This window comes from Lithobates pipiens, unplaced genomic scaffold (assembly GCF_037356315.1).
Source record: "Lithobates pipiens isolate NorthernLeopardFrog02 unplaced genomic scaffold, aLitPip1_a1.2 Scaffold_18, whole genome shotgun sequence".
NCBI lineage: Eukaryota > Metazoa > Chordata > Amphibia > Anura > Ranidae > Lithobates > Lithobates pipiens.
In genome coordinates, this window is record NW_027507758.1 from 353718768 (window position 1) to 353736051 (window position 17284).

The 17284-nt window shown below is 40.5% G+C and overlaps 1 protein-coding gene across 31 annotated transcripts in view; it reads right to left on the reverse strand.

Moving 5' to 3' along the window:
* Positions 1-16075, reverse strand: part of LOC143988164 (IgGFc-binding protein-like) — a 210093-nt gene extending 194018 nt beyond the window's left edge. For 25 of the 31 annotated variants that reach the window (XM_077487516.1, XM_077487513.1, XM_077487504.1 and 22 more), the window contains exon 1: positions 15954-16070. In XM_077487516.1, the coding sequence (XP_077343642.1) occupies positions 15954-16015 (62 nt within the window). In that variant the 5' untranslated portion in view covers positions 16016-16070. Of the gene's footprint in view, positions 1-15953 lie in introns of all 31 variants that reach the window. The other 6 variants (XM_077487525.1, XM_077487520.1, XM_077487524.1 and 3 more) reach the window with 2 other exon arrangements.
* Positions 16076-17284: the final 1209 nt, after the last annotated feature.

The following is a 17284-nucleotide window of genomic DNA, read 5'->3' on the forward strand; positions in this document are numbered from 1 at the left end:
AAAAGTACCCCTACCATTTCACAAAGAAAGTGTAAAAAATAGTTAAATAAGACAAACACACTTTTGAAAAATTCCTTTATTAAAAATAAAAAAAATAAAAACAAGATTCCAGCGGTGGTAATCCATTCTTGCTATCCACCGACGGACGATCATCTCTCCAGCGATGGCTCATCTCATCCAGCGCAGCGAATCCATCCTTCTTCTGTCTCCGCGGAGGAGACACTGCAAGGATTCCGGCGGCCTGACGTTTCTTATATACGGAGGGCGGGGCCACCCGCACCCCTCTGATGTAACACAGGCAGGTTTCCGTTACATCAGAGGGGGGCGGGGTCACCCATACGTCACAGGGAACCCCGGGTTTCCCCTTGCGTCAGAGGGGGGCGGGGTCAGGTGACGGGTGGCCCCGCCCTCCGTATATAAGAAACGTCAGACCGCCGGAATCCCTGAAGTGTCTCCTCCGTGGAGACAGAAGAAGGATGGATTCGCTGCGCTGGATGAGACGAGCCATCGCTGGAGAGATGACCGTCCGTCGCTGGATAGCAAGAATGGATTACCACCGCTGGAATCTTTTGTTTATTTTTTTTATTTTTAATAAAGGAATTTTTCAAAAGCGTGTTTGTCTTATTTAACAATTTTGTACACTTTCTTTGTGAAATGGTAGGGGTACTTTTGTACCCCCTTACCATTTCAAACAGGGGGAGGGCGGGATCTGGGGGTCCCCTTGTTAAAGGGGGCTTCCAGATTCTGATAAGCCCCCCGCCCGCAGACCTCCACAACCACCGGCCACGGTTGTGGGGATGGGGCCCTTGTCCTCATCAACATGGGGACAAGGTGCTTTGAGGGGTCACAGACCCCCAAAGCATCCTCCCAATGTTGAGGGCATGTGGCCTGGTACGGTTCAGGAGGGAGGGGGGTGCTCTCTCGTCCCTCCCTCTTTTCCTGCGGCCTGCCAGGTTGCGTGCTCGGATAAAGGGTCTGGTATGGATTTTTAGGGGGACCCCCACGTCAATTTGTTTTTAATTTGACGCGGGGTTCCCCTTAATATCCATACCAGACCTGAAGGGTCTGGTTATGGATATTTAGGGGGAACCCCACGTCAAATTTTTTCTTAAATTTGAGGCAGGGTTCCCCTTAATATCCATACCAGGCCTGAAGGGCCTGGTAATTGAATTTGGGGGACCCCCACGCTTATTTATTTATTTATTTATTTATTTTTTATCAATGACTTTCAATGAGTGTTCTCTGTATTACGGGAGCCGACAATTCATAATAGCTGCGAGTGATTTTAAAGGACTTTTTTTCCTGCATAAATGACACTTTGTGCAGGGACAGTTCTAAGCACCAGAAACATGAGCCCCTTCACAGGCATACTATAGACAACCCCCCCCCCCCCTACGAAATTTAAAGGAATATTACACTTTTATTGTTTCACTTTAATCATTATTAAAATCACTGCTCCCGAAAAAACTGCCGTTTTTAAAACTTTTTTTTTGCATTGATACATATCCCCTGGGGCAGGACCCAGGTCCCCAAACACTTTTTAGGACAGTAACTTGCAAATTAGTCTTTAAAATTAGCACTTTAGATTTTGAACGTTGGAGTCCCATAGACTTTAATAGGGTTCTAAAGTATGCTATATACTAGCTCCGTCGAATCTTCTTTATAAATTCAACAGACACCATAAGCCTTCAAAGACAGATTCGACCGTAATTTATGTGGATTTTCGGAGGAATGCAATTTTTGAACGAAAAACGAAATAAATAAAAATGAATTTCGGGAGTAACTAAATAAATTAAGTTTTCGGACGAAAACGAAATTCCGAAACAAAATATTTTACTCTGCACATGTCTACTGATTACTGTATAAATGTCATTGGCAGCGAAGGGGGTTTAAACACTAGGGGGTGATCAAGTGGTTAATTGTGTTCCTTGGATGTGTTCTAACTGTAGGGGGGGATGGGCTCACTACAACATGACATGGAGCAGTAGATCCTTGTCATGTTCCTAGGCAGAACAGGGAAATATCTTGTTTACATCTCCCCGTTCTGCCTCGCCTCATTACAATTACGAGCCGTCGGCAAATATTGAGTTTGCAGGAACCACGGGCACATTCCCACGGTGTGTGCCCGCTGGGCAGAAATTTCAAAGGGACGTATGGGTATATGCACATGGGCTAAAGAAGCAGCTCTTAAAAACAATATATCATTCTAATAGAGCAAATAAAGCTATTTATCACTTGAATCTCCATTTCCAAGTAGTAGCTTATACAATTTTGCATGCATATTTGTTATTAAGATCTGTGATTCAGTGCATGCACACTATGGTACCCTCCCATGCATGGACTATGGCATTTTTACTTTTAGCATCTTTTACAGTCACCTTAATGGCTCGTTCACACCAGTTACTGCATTATACCACTGGGCTGTGAAGGGAGTGATACCCATGCATAGTAATGACACATCACACTGTTTACTTTTTATTTTCAACTTTATTTAAATCTCTGAAAATTACATACCATGCATCTTTATGCACATCAGTGCCTTGTGATACAATGTAGTGCACTGCTACACACTGAGCTGTGTAAAAATGGAACATGGCCTACTTTTTCCCAGTGCTGAACTCATAGAACTCAAGGTAAAATGCCCTGTCTATGTGTTAGGACTGAGATGAGCCAGGCTGCCCAGTGCAGACTAACGCATATGGTGTGAATGATCCCTGAGGCTGAGTTCACACCTCCCATGGATATAGCTTGCAGCAAGGGTCTGGTGCATCCCTGTTCTTTGTTTCAGGAATGAATCAGGGAAACATTTTTGCCTACATTTTGGCCTTAAACATAGCCAAAGACGCACAGCATTCCTGTGCAAGCAGCTCCGCAGCTGCAACGGAGATATGTGAACCGACTCCATAGGGAGCTGGTCACAATCCCCTCTTGTGCGAATTGGATGCAGGCAAACCCACATGCAATTTGCAATAGTGTGAACCCAGCCTTAGTGATATCAGTGTGCACTTGATAGGGTCTTGTTCCTGCTCATTCCTGCAAAATAACTAACAGATAACAAATAGCCCTTAAAACATTATATACTTTAAGCATATCTAAAATAAAAAAAATATATATATTGCAACTTTCTAGTCCTTTATGTGCTGAATGTTAGTTTTCCAAGCTTCTCTTGCATAATTTTTACCTAGTGATCCTACAAATAACAACCCTCCCTGTCTTTGAGTGGTTTTGTTAGCCCACTGAATCTATGGGGTGAGCTATGGTTGTCACTTTCTTCTCTGGATATGAACTACAAACATTTTCATATCCCTTCATCTCCATTTCATTTGGGGCAGGGAAATTTTACAGAGGATAACTAGGAAGGAAGATATTCCACTGTGCCACTCACAAAAAGTGACAAGAACATGGGATTTCTGGTAAGATCAACAGGCATTTTCTGTATTTGCTGAAAATATTCTTAGCTTGAAAAAAGGCAGCCACCACCTCTAAGGACTGTAATCTGCAATATGTTATGTTTATATGTATATTATCTAAGGCACATGCACAGTGAGGTGAAGACGGGACTTTCGAGGGGTCAGGTAAGTAAAACGGGGGGGCTGGGGGAGCTGGCACTGTCAGATGTTTTTTCAACTTAATGCATAGAATGAATTGAAAAAATATTTACCTTTACAACCCCTTTAATGTTGTTAGCCAATTTTCCCTGTAAATAGTAGTAGCGGTTTGAATATGACTAGAGTTCTTTCATTCTAATAAAATCTTTGAAGAATCAATTATGAAACTTTACGAATTACCCTTTATGTTGACAAAATTAGTACAACTGGCATATTGCATATTTGTGGGACAATGCATTGTTAGACAAGCCAATGGAATTGCTTATAGTTTGACTTGATAATTGAAGCAATTGAATCACTTGTCCAGCTGTCAGTAGACTCTCAAACGTCATCTGAGGGATATGATTAATATATTGCTCAACTCTCTTATAAGCACAGGGAATGCAAGAGGGCAATGTTTACGACAACTGTTGTGGACTTTGGCTAGAACTGTGACTAATTATTATACTAAATGACATGACACTCCACAATATTATTTTTATAACATGGTAAAATAGCTATCTTTTATCCTTGGAGAAAAGCAATAGCTTAATGTTTAAAGAAGTACTCCACCTTGGTTAATCCTGTTTCGAGTGGGCCACTTTCTAACACTTCACTATAATAAAAGCACTTCATTGATTGAACAAAGCCAATTTGGGAAACATAATGTGACAGACCCAACCAGGACAGGGGCTTTTGAAGGGGACTGCAAGATAGCCTCTTGAATACTGACTATGGGCCCTCACATTTGAGGGGCTCTATTCTTGGGAGGAGTGTGCCTGGGGGACCCTCGGCATGGTCTTGCTTCAGACTCGTGTCCATGTCTTCCTGAAACACACAGACTCTGGGAACCTAGGATCTGTATTCAGATTTGGGACCTTTGTGCCCAAACCAGAAATGACTCCTTTAGACCGTGAGACTCAGAGCAGATGTTAATATAATCATCTCAAAACAACTTGATGCTGGGGTCTCCTATTATAATTTGTATACTAAGGTGTCTTTCTCCCATGGTATCATTTCCAACATTGTGTGAATTCTAATTGTTAATTGAGTCACCTATTGTTTAGAGTATATAGTCTGCACCTAAGCTAGTGTAGTCGAGATCTTGGGTGCAATATTCCCCTATAATACCTGATTCTAGATTGGAGGCAAGTGTAAGTGCAAGTGCAAGCAGGGTGCTGGAAATTCCATCACATAAATAAACAAACAACAATAATGAGAATATTACATTCTAAATGGCAAGTTTACTGATTTTAACATATTTATATCCCAGTAAATTAGTAGTAGTAAATACCATGCAGCCCTAACATTCAAAGGAGCCACTTAGCTAAGAATTATTTGAATCTAATATAGTCATAATGCATAGCTACAATTATACTGTATATTTATGTAAAGGCTTGGATATTTATTTTTACGCATGACCACTGCCTCTCAGTAGTGTTTCACAACAGCTAAAAAATATATCTGCTACAATGAAATGCACACTGTTAGTGCTTTGTGATTTAAAAGCTGAATTATCAATTAGTGTGATGCAGTGAAGTGGTTGTTACAGAGACAAAATTACTTAGGATAGTGTGCACTAGTAGGTTCAGCAAGTTAGGTATCTTAGTCCCTGGCTGGAGAATGTCCAGCTTCATCTTGCACTTTCCCACCTTGCCTTACTGTTTCTGACACTCCACTTCCATTCATTGTAATTCAGCTATTTTAATCATGGGGGTTCAATATCACATGTGGGCATAACACAGGGCAAGTTGCATGCAAATGCAGCCTGCATACTGTATGAAAGCTCACTCCTACAGACTGACATCAACCCATCAAAGCATGTATGCTTGTGTCAAGGCTGAGGACTAAGAAGTACTAAGGCAGAATGTGCTGATATTTTCAGGAAGCTATGTCAGCACCCTGCAAGCCACCCTACCTGCAAATCATAGAGAAGTGCAAAGGCTTAGTAATAACATTGCTGGATCTAAAATAAGGTATGTAAGATATGTAAAGAAACAGAAAGGTTTTTCTTAAAAATTTAATCAGCTTGTTTATAAAGAAGAAAATGAGAACACAGATTAAACGTCTACTTTAATCTTTAAACTTCCAACGTAGATGGATAGCTAATCTGGTACAACACTTACATACGAATGCATACAGTAAGAAGCATGTAGGTGTACTATTTATTCCACCCATCATGTGGCACCTTGCTGCTATGTGGATGGAGTAGAGGCTTAGAGGAACATTGTTCTTCTGTAGACTCTGTATTATTCAAAGGGACAACAGCTGTCCGACTGGATGCTACAATCCCCAGTGATCTTCAGCAGCCATCTAATGTAGGGCAGCCCTATTAAATAGGGATCCCTGATGGGGTTTGGCATGCTTTTGATGAAGAGACTGGATCCTAATATGCTAGGGAGAGAGAGAGGTCTAGGAAACGGTTCCTGCAAATTAAGGGACAGAATAGGGACATCACTGTACTGTATTCCTCTGATATTGCCAGTCCCAAGATTTGCTGTCCCTATTCTCAGATCAGCCTCTAAGACCCATTAGCGGTGTATATAATAGATATCCCACACACTCTAGATAATTTAAAGTTAGTCAAACACAATATACCAAATGCTTCTACGTCTAAAAATACTACTTCTAAAAGTATTAAATATCATAAATAGTAAAATAGAAACATTTGTGATAAGCACATATATGTGAATCCACAGCAATGCAATGGTGTCACCAAATCAATACAATGCTCCATACAAAATAATAAAAAATTGTGAAAAAAAACAAGAAAAAAGTCCACTAACAGTCCTCTTTAACAAATGATAGTTCCATGCAAAAATATTAAATCCCAGTGATGCCCTGTTAAGATAAATCACCAAAAAGATCCTCCACTGCTGTGTGACACATCCGACCCACTCCCATCAGATGGTAACCAAATCATGTTGCCCACCATTCTCATGGTTGGGCCAATATGCAAATAGGAGTCAGCTGTTAGAAATGTCCTTAGTAAGCCAATCCTCTTTGCAACCCCTCTTTCAGTAGAGGTACACATCTGCGGGTATACCTCTCCAATCACTGACCACTAAATGTAGTGCCAGTCAGCAACCCTCCAGCAGATGCTGACCTAATAAAGTAGGCACCTTTTGAACTAATGCCTTACCTCGCAACTAAAATAACTACTGCTGCATTCCTGGTATCCGTGCCAAGCTGTTACAAGCCTGTGATTCCCTATGGAACTTATGATGCAACCCTTGCCATAAATGCCTGGACTGTTGCCCTGTCTGATTCTGTGCTGTATATGAGAGGAGTATTAGTCATTGCCTGTGTTACTGCAACTATTACTGCAATTGTTACCAAAAGTTCTCATGTAACTCTGTGACAAGCTATTTCTATTTCTAGAAATACAAGAACTTTTATTTTTAATTAGTCTCTGTGTGAGTGCTCACTCGCAATTGGCTACCACAGTCAGCAACCCTCCAGCAGATGCTGACCTAATAAAGTAGGCACCTTTTGAACTAATGCCTTACCTCGTAACTAAAATAACTACTGCTGCATTCCTGGTATCCGTGCCAAGCTGTTACAAGCCTGTGATTCCCTATGGAACTTATGATGCAACCCTTGCCATAAATGCCTGGACTGTTGCCCTGTCTGATTCTGTGCTGTATAGGAGAGGAGTATTAGTCATTGCCTGTGTTACTGCAACTATTACTGCAATTGTTACCAAAAGTTCTCCTGTAACTCTGTGACAAGCTATTTCTATTTCTAGAAATACAAGAACTTTTATTTTTAATTAGTCTCTGTGTGAGTGCTCACTCGCAATTGGCTACCACAGCCCTTGGCCCCACTCCAAGGAGAAAATTCTTACTGTAGACAAATATTCAAATGTAAACTTTTGCAGACTACATTTGGAAACATGTCTTAAAAAGGTTCTATAAATCTTTCCATGTTTCAGTAATTTATCTCAGTAAAACATTCCATGCGTAGAATAAGGCATAACAAAAGAAAGGTTAAAAACATTTGTTTCTGTTCCTTGTGTGTCCTTTAAAGTATGATTCTAGGAATGAATTTTTAACAATTGAGATTTTAATTTTATCACTTTCAGAGTTTAGCATGTTTGAAGGAATGGGAATGTAAGCCTAAAATCCCTGAATTGTTCACTTCTAGAAAATAATGAATGCTATCTGCCATGTGAAAGAAAATGATTGGGCCTTGTACTGTAATAATATAATTGTAGCTGTTTTACAGTCATGTTTATCTCAGTAGTGTCATTGCACTAGACAGTTTCCGTGTGCAGTGATGTTAGTCAATAGATGAAAACAGCATGTACCTTTGGGTCATAACCATTGCATTTATTCCTTGCGGGGTTGGGGTGTAGTTACAGAGTTAGTCAGTTAATCAGGTTTAATGAAGACACAAGTCCATCTAGTTCAACCAACAAAAAAAACAAACATGCACAAATGGGAAACATCCATATACAGGAATACCCCGCTTTTAAGTACACAATGGGGTTTATTTACTAAAGCTGGAAAGTGCAAAATCAGGCTCACTTCTGCATGGATACCAATCAGCTCCTAACCTCAGCTTGTTCAATTAAGCTTTGGTAAAAAAACCTGAAAGCTCCATTGGTTTCTATGCAGAAGTGAGCCTGGTTTTGCAATTTGCAGCTTTAGTAAATAAACCCCATTGCGTACTTAAAAGTGGGGTATGCCTGTAAACAATCCAATACCCACAGTTGATCCAGAGGAAGGCAAGAAAAGAAAGCAAAACATCATGATCCCATTTGCTCGTTTGGGGAAAAAATACTTCCTGACCCCAGAAGGCTATTCCCTGGATCAACTATCCCTGATGTTAATAACTATAAATATTAGTATCCAGTTATATTTTGTACATTTAGGAAAGAATCCAGGCCTTTTTATTTTAAACAATCTACTGAGCTGGCCAGAACTAGTTCATGAGGGAGTTTATTGGACATTTTCACAGCTCTTACTATGAAGAAGCCTTTCTGTATTTGGAAGTTAAATCTCGTTTCCACCAGATGTAAAGAGTGCTCCCCTTGCCCTCTGTGCCCTTAAACTCTACGCCAAATTCACTATATGAACCACTTTTGGATTTATACATGTTGATCATGTATTTGCAACTACAAGACTTATTGCTCCAAAATTGCCACCTTTGCTACCTATCAACATCAGAAAGCAGCCCTAAGGATCACCTTCCACAACATCCAGTATGTGTTTGTTACTTTAAATTTCAGAATTTGAAGTTTGCTTTTCATTTTTTAACTGTATGTGAATGCAATTAAGGACAAAATGCTTACATTGTTTGTAAAATGTTTTTCTCAAACACAGTGAATAATGTCATCTCTCTACACCTTATATTACAAAAGTATATTTCTGAAATAGTGCATTATCATAATAAGTAGGGATGAGCCGAACACCCCCCCCCCCCCACCGCTTCGGTTCGCACCAGAACATACTGAACAGGCAAAAAATTCAGAAAAACACACAAACACCATTAAAGTCTACGGGACACGAACATGAAAAATCTAAAATGCTAATTTAAAGGCTTATATGCAAGGTATTATCAGTGTTTGGGGACCTGGGTCCTGCCCCAGGGGACATGCATCAATGCAAATTTTTTTTAAACGATTGTTTTTTTCAGGAGCAGTTATTTTTTTTTAATGCTTAATGTGAAACAATAAAAATTAAGTATTCCTTTAAATATCGTGCCTGGGGGGTGTCTATAGTATGCATGTAAAGTGGCACATTTTTCCCATGTTTATACCAGTACCACAGCAAAATTACATTTCTAAAGGAAAAATTGTCATTCAAAACTGCTTGCGGCTATAATGAATTGTCGGGTCTCGGCAATATAGATAAAACTCATTGAAAAAAACCTGGCATGCCCCCCCACCCAAGTCCATCATCAGACCCTTATTAAGGGGAACCCCAAACCAAATTATTAAAAAAAAAATTGCGTGGGGGTTCCCCCAAAATCCATATCAGGCCCTTCCAGTCTGGAATGGAAATTAAGGGGAACCCTGCACCAAATAAAAAAAAATGGGGGTAGCCCCCAAAGCCTCCCCATGTTGAGGGCATGTGGCCTGGTATGGGTTCAGGAGGGGGGTGCTCTCTCATCCCCCCTCTTTTCCTGCGGCCTGACACTTTTTTTTATTTTTATTGTTTCACTTTAAGCATTAAAAATTCACTGCTCCCAAAAAAAGGATGTTTTTCAAAAAAAAAAATAGCATTGATACATGTCCCCTGGTCCCGGGTCCCCAAACACTTTTTATGACAATAACTTGCATATAAGCCTTTTAAATTAGCACCTTTTATTTTTTATGTTAGTGTCCCATAGACTTTAGAGGTGCTCGGCGGCTTTTGAATTTGCCCTGAATACCGCATATTGTTCAGTGTTTCGCAAGAACATTCGAACAACCAAATTTCGGGCCGAATCGTTCGCCCATCCCTGCCCACTGGTCCTGATTCAATAAAGAGAGAAGGGATACAAAGGGAAGTAAACCTTGTCCAGGCCTAAAGTGATTGAAAAGGATAATTTTTTTTTTTTTTTAAATAACAAACATATCATACTTACCTCCACTGTGCAACTCGTTTTGCACAGAGTGGCCCCGAACATCTTCTTCTGGGGTTCCCCCGGCGGCTCTTCCCCACATCAGATAACCCCCTAGGAGAAGCGCTCTCCCGAGGGGGTTATCTTGCGGGTGCACTCCCGAATCCAGCATTTGCGTCCACAGAAACGAATGCTGGGCTCGGCCCCGTCCCCCGGTGCCCGCATCATTGGATTTGATTGAAAGCAGCGGGAGCCAATGGCTGCACTGCTATCAATCTATCCAATCAAGAGTTGGGACCTTGTGGAGAGAGGACAGTGGCGAGGAGATATAGGGGCTCAAGTAAGTAAAACAGGGGGGCTGGAGGGACGGTGAATGCCAAGTTTTTTTTCACCTTAATGTATAGGATGCAGTAAGGTGAAAAAACACAAGGGTTTACAACCCTTTAACAAATTATAAAGTAATCATGACAATGGCTCTACCTATAATTTTGCCAACTATGACAACATAAGTCCTCCAAAGGCACAATAGGACCAGATCTTGCTTCAATTTGGAGAAGACAACATTTTTCAATAAGAACAACCATGCCTGTAAACTCTAAAGAGAGTTTGTACTTGCTGACATTATCTGATTAGATTTGGGTATCTGTAGAAGCCAATGAGTCTGAGGGTGTCTTATAGATATTAGGTCATTACAGCTAAAACTGGCCCGATCAAAGGACTGTCAATAATGTTTATTGCCACCTCAATAGATAAAAAAATGGGGACTTTGCAAAGTAAATGTGATAAAGCATTGTTTATTTGGGCTCCCATCTGAAAGGGATCATAGAAAACACAATTTCACACAGTTTATGGTATAGCTAGTAGTAGTTAGCAACAATTAAAGTGACACTAAATGGTATCCTTATTCTCTGCAAAAAATCCACATACCATGAGCTAATGAACCTCTTATTTTCCCTCTCACGTATGTCTGCTTAGAACGAGAGGCACACGATAGTTTCATTCATGTGCACTACTCTATGCACACTACACATGCCATAGTTCCTAATCTATTTTGGAAGCAACAATAAAGCAGTAGAGAGTAACTACATTCCTACATACCGTGGGGCTATAAACAACAAATGAAGCCACATTCTATCAGGAGGTTGGATCACAATAGCAAGAATAAAGGAATTTGTAAATTTGGAGGAGGCTGAGAGCACTAGAAGTCACTCAACCACAGCTGGGGTGGACACTTGTACTAATCCTGCAGCTCAGAAGCTGTTTACCATGTGCTGTCACCCGTAGCAACCACAATGGGCGACCTTGCCCATGGATTACAAATCCGGCAGCGGTCTGCTATTTCCCATACAAGATCAATCCCCTCAATAAAAAACAAAAACAAAGCTTATGAATTGTTCTATGTCACTGAGTGTCTGAGAAATGAATGCTGGGCTAGGTAGGGTGACAGGTGAACCACTACATTCAGTAACCCCTACATGACTAACACTTAACAGTTCCCTTCAGTTCCCTTCACTGGAACTAAGGGGCCAAGCCCAACTTCTGAAAGACAACCCCACACCATAATCCCTCATTCACCAAATGATTTGGACCAGTGCACAAAGCAAGGTCTACAAAGACATGGATGATCAAGTTTGGGGTGGAGGAACTTGACTGGGCTGTACAGAATCTTGACCTTAACCCTACAGATACCTTTGGGATGAATTTGAGCTAAGACTGCGAGCCAGGCCTTCTCGTCCACATCAGTGCCTGACTTTACAAATGCGCTTCTGGAAGAATAGTCAAACATTCCCACATTCCTAAACCTCCCACGGACTGGCTACAGTATATGCCAGTGATGGCGAACCTTGGCACCCCAGATGTTTTGGAACTAAATTTCCCATGATGCTCAACTACACTGCAGAGTGCATGAGCATCATGGGAAATGTAGTTCCAAAACATCTGAGACACCAAGGTTCACCATCACTGGTATATGCTCATGTGGTACACAGATTAGTCCTGTCAATTTAAGAAGGCACTCTTAACAACAACTCCTTATGTGTATAAAAGACACCTGTCCACAGAATCTCTTTCTTCCATTCAAACCTAACCATCATAGAAAATGTATTGAGGGAGCTGAAACTTCAAATTGCCAAGCGACAACCAAGAAACCTTAAAGTGATTGTAAAGTCTCATTTTAAAAAAATAACAAAAATAACAGACAAGTTATACTTACCTGCTCTGTGCAATTGGTTTTGCACAGAGCAGCCTGGAACCTCCTCTTCTCGGGTCCCTCTTTGCTGCTCCTGGCCCCTCCTTCCTATTGAGTGCCTCAAAGCAAGCAGTTTCCTATGGGATCACCCAAACCAAGTCAGAGCTCTGTGTATCCATTCAGATACGGAACCCCGTCCTGCCCCCTGTCTCTCCTGATTGGCTGACTGACTTTGATTGACAGCAATGGGAGCCAATGGCACTGCTGCTCTGTCTCAGCCAATCAGGAGGAATGTCCCGAACGGCTTAAATACTCATGGACATCGCTGGAGAAAGATGAGGCTCAGGTAAGTATTTAGAGGGGTGCTGGGAAGGCTGCTACACACAAAACGTTTTTTATCTTAAAGCGGGAGTTCCGCTGTTTTTTTTTTTTAAAAGCCAGCAGCTACAAATACTGCAGCTGCTGACTTTTAAAATAAGGACCCTTACCCGCCCAGCGCGCCTGCGATGTCGGCACCCGAAGCCGATCTCTCGATCGCCTCTCGGGTGCTGCCGCCGCCATCTTAGGTATGGGAATCAGGAAGTGGAGCCTTGCGGCTTCATTTCCTAGTTCCCTACTGCGCATGCGCAGGTCGCGCTGCGCAATAAGGATGGTCCCCGCTGTCTCTGGGATCCGTGTGTTTCCCAGCAGACAGTGGGGGACCTGCGGAAAGGAGCGTAAATATCCACAGATTCTGCGGATATCTATGCCGGAAGTGGGTGCAGATACCTGTACTGTACAGGTACCTGCACCCCCCTCCCCCCTGAAAGGTGCCAATTGTGGCGCCGGAGGGGGGGGGGTTCCAATGAGCAAAAGCTCCACTTTAGGGTGGAGCTCCGCTTTAAGGCATAGAATGCCTTAAGATAAAAAAAAAATCTTCTGCCCTTACAACTCCTTTAAGGGTTAAGAGAAGATTTTAGTGGACCAAAATCCCTCCTGAGATGTGTGCAAACCTGGTAACGAAATACAACAAACATCTTACCTCTGTGCTTGGCAACAAGGGTTTCCCCACCAAGTACTAAATCATGTTTTGAATGGGGATCATTTTTTTTTTTACTCACTGAACTGCAACTCAATTTATGACATTTGTATCTTATGTTTTTCTGGATTTTTGGTTGCTAGTCTGTCTCTATCATTTAAAATACACCTATGATAAAAAATGATAGACCCTTAATTTCTTTGTAAGTGGGCAAACTTTCAAAATTTGCAGGGGATCAAATAATTATTTTCCCCCACTGTATATATACTCTATAATTTAGATATATAAATTCAGCCTATATTAATGTGGTATATCTAATGGCCATTGAGGGTAAGATTTATTATACCATTAACAAATGCGCCCACATTACCAACCTTAAGGCTTGGTTCATGCTGCCGTGACCTGAAAGTTGCGTGACTTATGGTGCAACTTTACCAGGAGACTTCCTGGAGATTTGCTCGCAACTTGAGTAGGACTTGTTGCTACTTTGAAGTGATTTTGAGCCTAGGTTCACACTTGCACGATGCGGGAATCAGCGTGATTGCAGCGCCAGTTGCTGTATCGCATCTCCCTCACAGGCAGTTCACACTGCCCTCTGCGAAGCACCGTGGGTGTCAATACATTGTTAATGACACCCCCAGACCAGTTCACAGATGGCAGTGCAAACTGTGAACTCACACAGGAATTGGACTGCATAGGTGAGAACACCCATGCGATCTGATTTTAGTGCAGGGAAAAAAAAGCGCTGGAACCTTTTTTGTGCAAATTCAATGCGAGTTCAGCCACACAACTGTATGGCTGAACTCGCATTGCATAGATATCACATGCAATCGGCCCCGCAGTGCGGGTGCAAATCACATGTGATGTCTATGTTCGCACAAATGCGAACCTAGGCTGAAGAAACTTTCAGGGGATGCCTGGGTTATCTTCCTGTAACATCAGATCCAAATCACAACAATATATAGTATATGAGGATCCAACTTTGAGGCAACTTCAATTAAAGTCTATGGGCACAAGTTGGATAGAAGTCGCCTTGAAGTAGTACAGGAACCTTTTTTAAAGTCGGAGCTACTTTAGTAGTGCTAATTAAGACAGCTCTCATTGACTAACATAGGATTTCACATTTCACATGATGTGGGGTCTCACAAGTCAGATCCCAATTCGCAGCTGTGTGAATCGAGCCTTAATGTTGTATATTGACATAATAATTATTGTCTGTTTATAATTGGGGCAATTAAAGTTGACCTATCCCTGTAATTTTGTAGTTTAATATGTTTGCTCTTGACTTCTATGACCAGCAAACAATGTTTTATGGTTACTGGCAGTAAATTTAAAAGCGTTATTTGTTAAATTTTTACCTACACACAGTTTTGCTCATACTAAGTGTTTCTTGGCTGTTGCTATGCACTGTATGCATCCACTTCAGTTATGTTTACTCCATTAAAAAAGGAAAAAAAAAAACTTTATGAAATTTCTAAGTGAATTTATAGATCTGTAAATGCCATGGATTTTCCTCATGCAGTAAAAATGTGCTGAGTTAACTGAAGACAAATGCAAATCCCAAACAAAAACTGCCCTAATCTATGAGTAACCCCAGCCTTGGGTGTAATATTAAAAGTCCACTCTGGCCAAAATTGGTTTGGTAGGTTCAGGAGAATAAGTCGCCTAATGTTTTTTTCTGTATCCGCAGTTGCTTCCAGGTCTGTAAGCACTTTTTGCAATGAAAATGTCATGCTCTCTCTATGAAAATGTAATCTATTCTATATTATACAGAGAAAGCAACATGGTGTAGATACAGAGCAACTGCTGCTGGGACGACTTACTGCTGAAATCATTAAACAGGAGCCAATAAATCAATAGAGGACTCAGCGCAGCATACATGTAAAACTCAAATAAAGTATATAAATAAAATAAATGAACCAAACAAAACACACATTTCCAAAAGTTCCCCATTTCTTATAGTACTACACTATCATTCCACCTGCATAGTGCATATTTCTTGAAGCAACTAAGAAACAAAGATGAGATAGTCACTGGTTTAAATAGTATTAGTGCTGGAAGGTCTTACTGCTGAAATCATTAAAAAAGGAACCAAGAAATCAGTAGAGGACTCAGCTGAATGTACTCTATGTAAAACTTAAATAAACATAAAGTTTACGTTCAATTAAAATGAATAATGGAATTTAAGCAGTAAACTGAACCAAAGGTGGTCTTTTCAGCTACCAAATGAACTACAAAACACTACTTATTACTACTACTTAAACACTACTTACTAACACTACTTACTTATCAAAATTCTGATTACAAACCGTAAACTCATTCTGCTAATAGTTAAAATGTATTTAAAACTTTTTTTTTTTATTTGGATAGAGGGAAGATCACCATCAGAGAGATTCACCCTCTATGTCCTTTACTAGAGACATGTGTTTATTTAAAGGTTGTCTAAGGCAGGTATATGTCACATTGGTGAGATATCCTCTCACTACCTTTTTTTCTACAGAACCGTACAAGGCAGTGAATGAAGGGAAATCTTTTGTACGGGACACAGAAGGCAAAAAAGAAAAAAAAGAAAAAACATACTAAAACTAATAGCAAATGAAATACTACTTACCATCTAACTTGAAGAATAAATAAATTAACCAAACAAAACACACATTTCCAAAAACTCCCCATTTCTGATAGTTCTACACTATCATTTCGTCTGCATAGTGGATGTTAATTGAAGCCGCTTACAGCAACTAAGAAATAAAGATAAGATAGTCACTGGTTTAAATAGTATTAAGGCTGGGAGTGGGTGGTCATAAAACAATTATGTAAGGTGGAAATAAATCGTGATTCACCTAGTGGAATGCCTATCTATGTGTTTGCAATACTTTGGTTCTCATGGCGACACCACATTCATGTATTGGGTTTGTATGTGAAGGTTATGTGAATAACTTATTTTATTATTGATCTTTTACTTTAAAGTTTTATTTTGTAATATTTGGCAGTAGCAACTGTATATATCACAACAACATACCGTTTTTGTTCTATTTCTGTTTAGAGATACCTTGTGTCAGGTGACATTAGACTGCTCTGAAAAACACTTAAATTATGTTCTGTCTTAAGTAGCTGGTTGCAAAAATTATAAATATAAGGGATGACATTTCTTAAAATTGGGCCATGCAGTATCCATTTTTTGTTGCCCAGGTTATCCTACAAATATACAGTAGCAACCAAAAAATCAATATTACTTGTATAGTAGAGCATCTACACTCTTATGCCGCCTACACATGACTGAACTTTCCGGCAGAAAAGGTCCAACAAAATCATTCTGTCAGATATTCTGATCGTATGTGGGCTTCATCTGACTTCTTTCTTCAAAAATTCAGATGGACCTAGAAATAGAACATGTTCCAATCTTCCTAAGGGAATTATTTTCTATCGGGAAAACATTTTGTCTGTATGCTGCTCCGACGGACCAAATACGACGCAGGGGCAGCTATTGGCTACTGGCTATTGAACTTCCTTTTCTAGTCCCGTCGTACATCATCGCGTTTGAAACTAATGGACTTTTGGTGCGATTGTGTGTGGGCAAGTCCGTTCGGTCACAACTCCGTCGGAACTCCGTCGGAGTTTATACTGATGGAAAGTCCGGTCGTGTGGACACGGCATCAGGATTCAATTTGATGAAAGGCTGTATACATAGAAACAAAAACTTTTCTTAGGTAACATTGTTTCTGCTATATTTGAAAATCCTCTCTGTGAGATATACTGCCTGTGGACTCATACTTCTCTTTCTTCTTTTCTTCTTTAAAGAGGACCTTACATGGAAATGCAAGATCCCAAATAAAATAAAAAAATACAACTTTTTTTTTTTTTGGGCTGGGATGAAGGGGTTGTCATTAAAGCAGATCTTGCAATTTCATGAAAGTCCACTTTAAATAAGTTGTCCATATGATT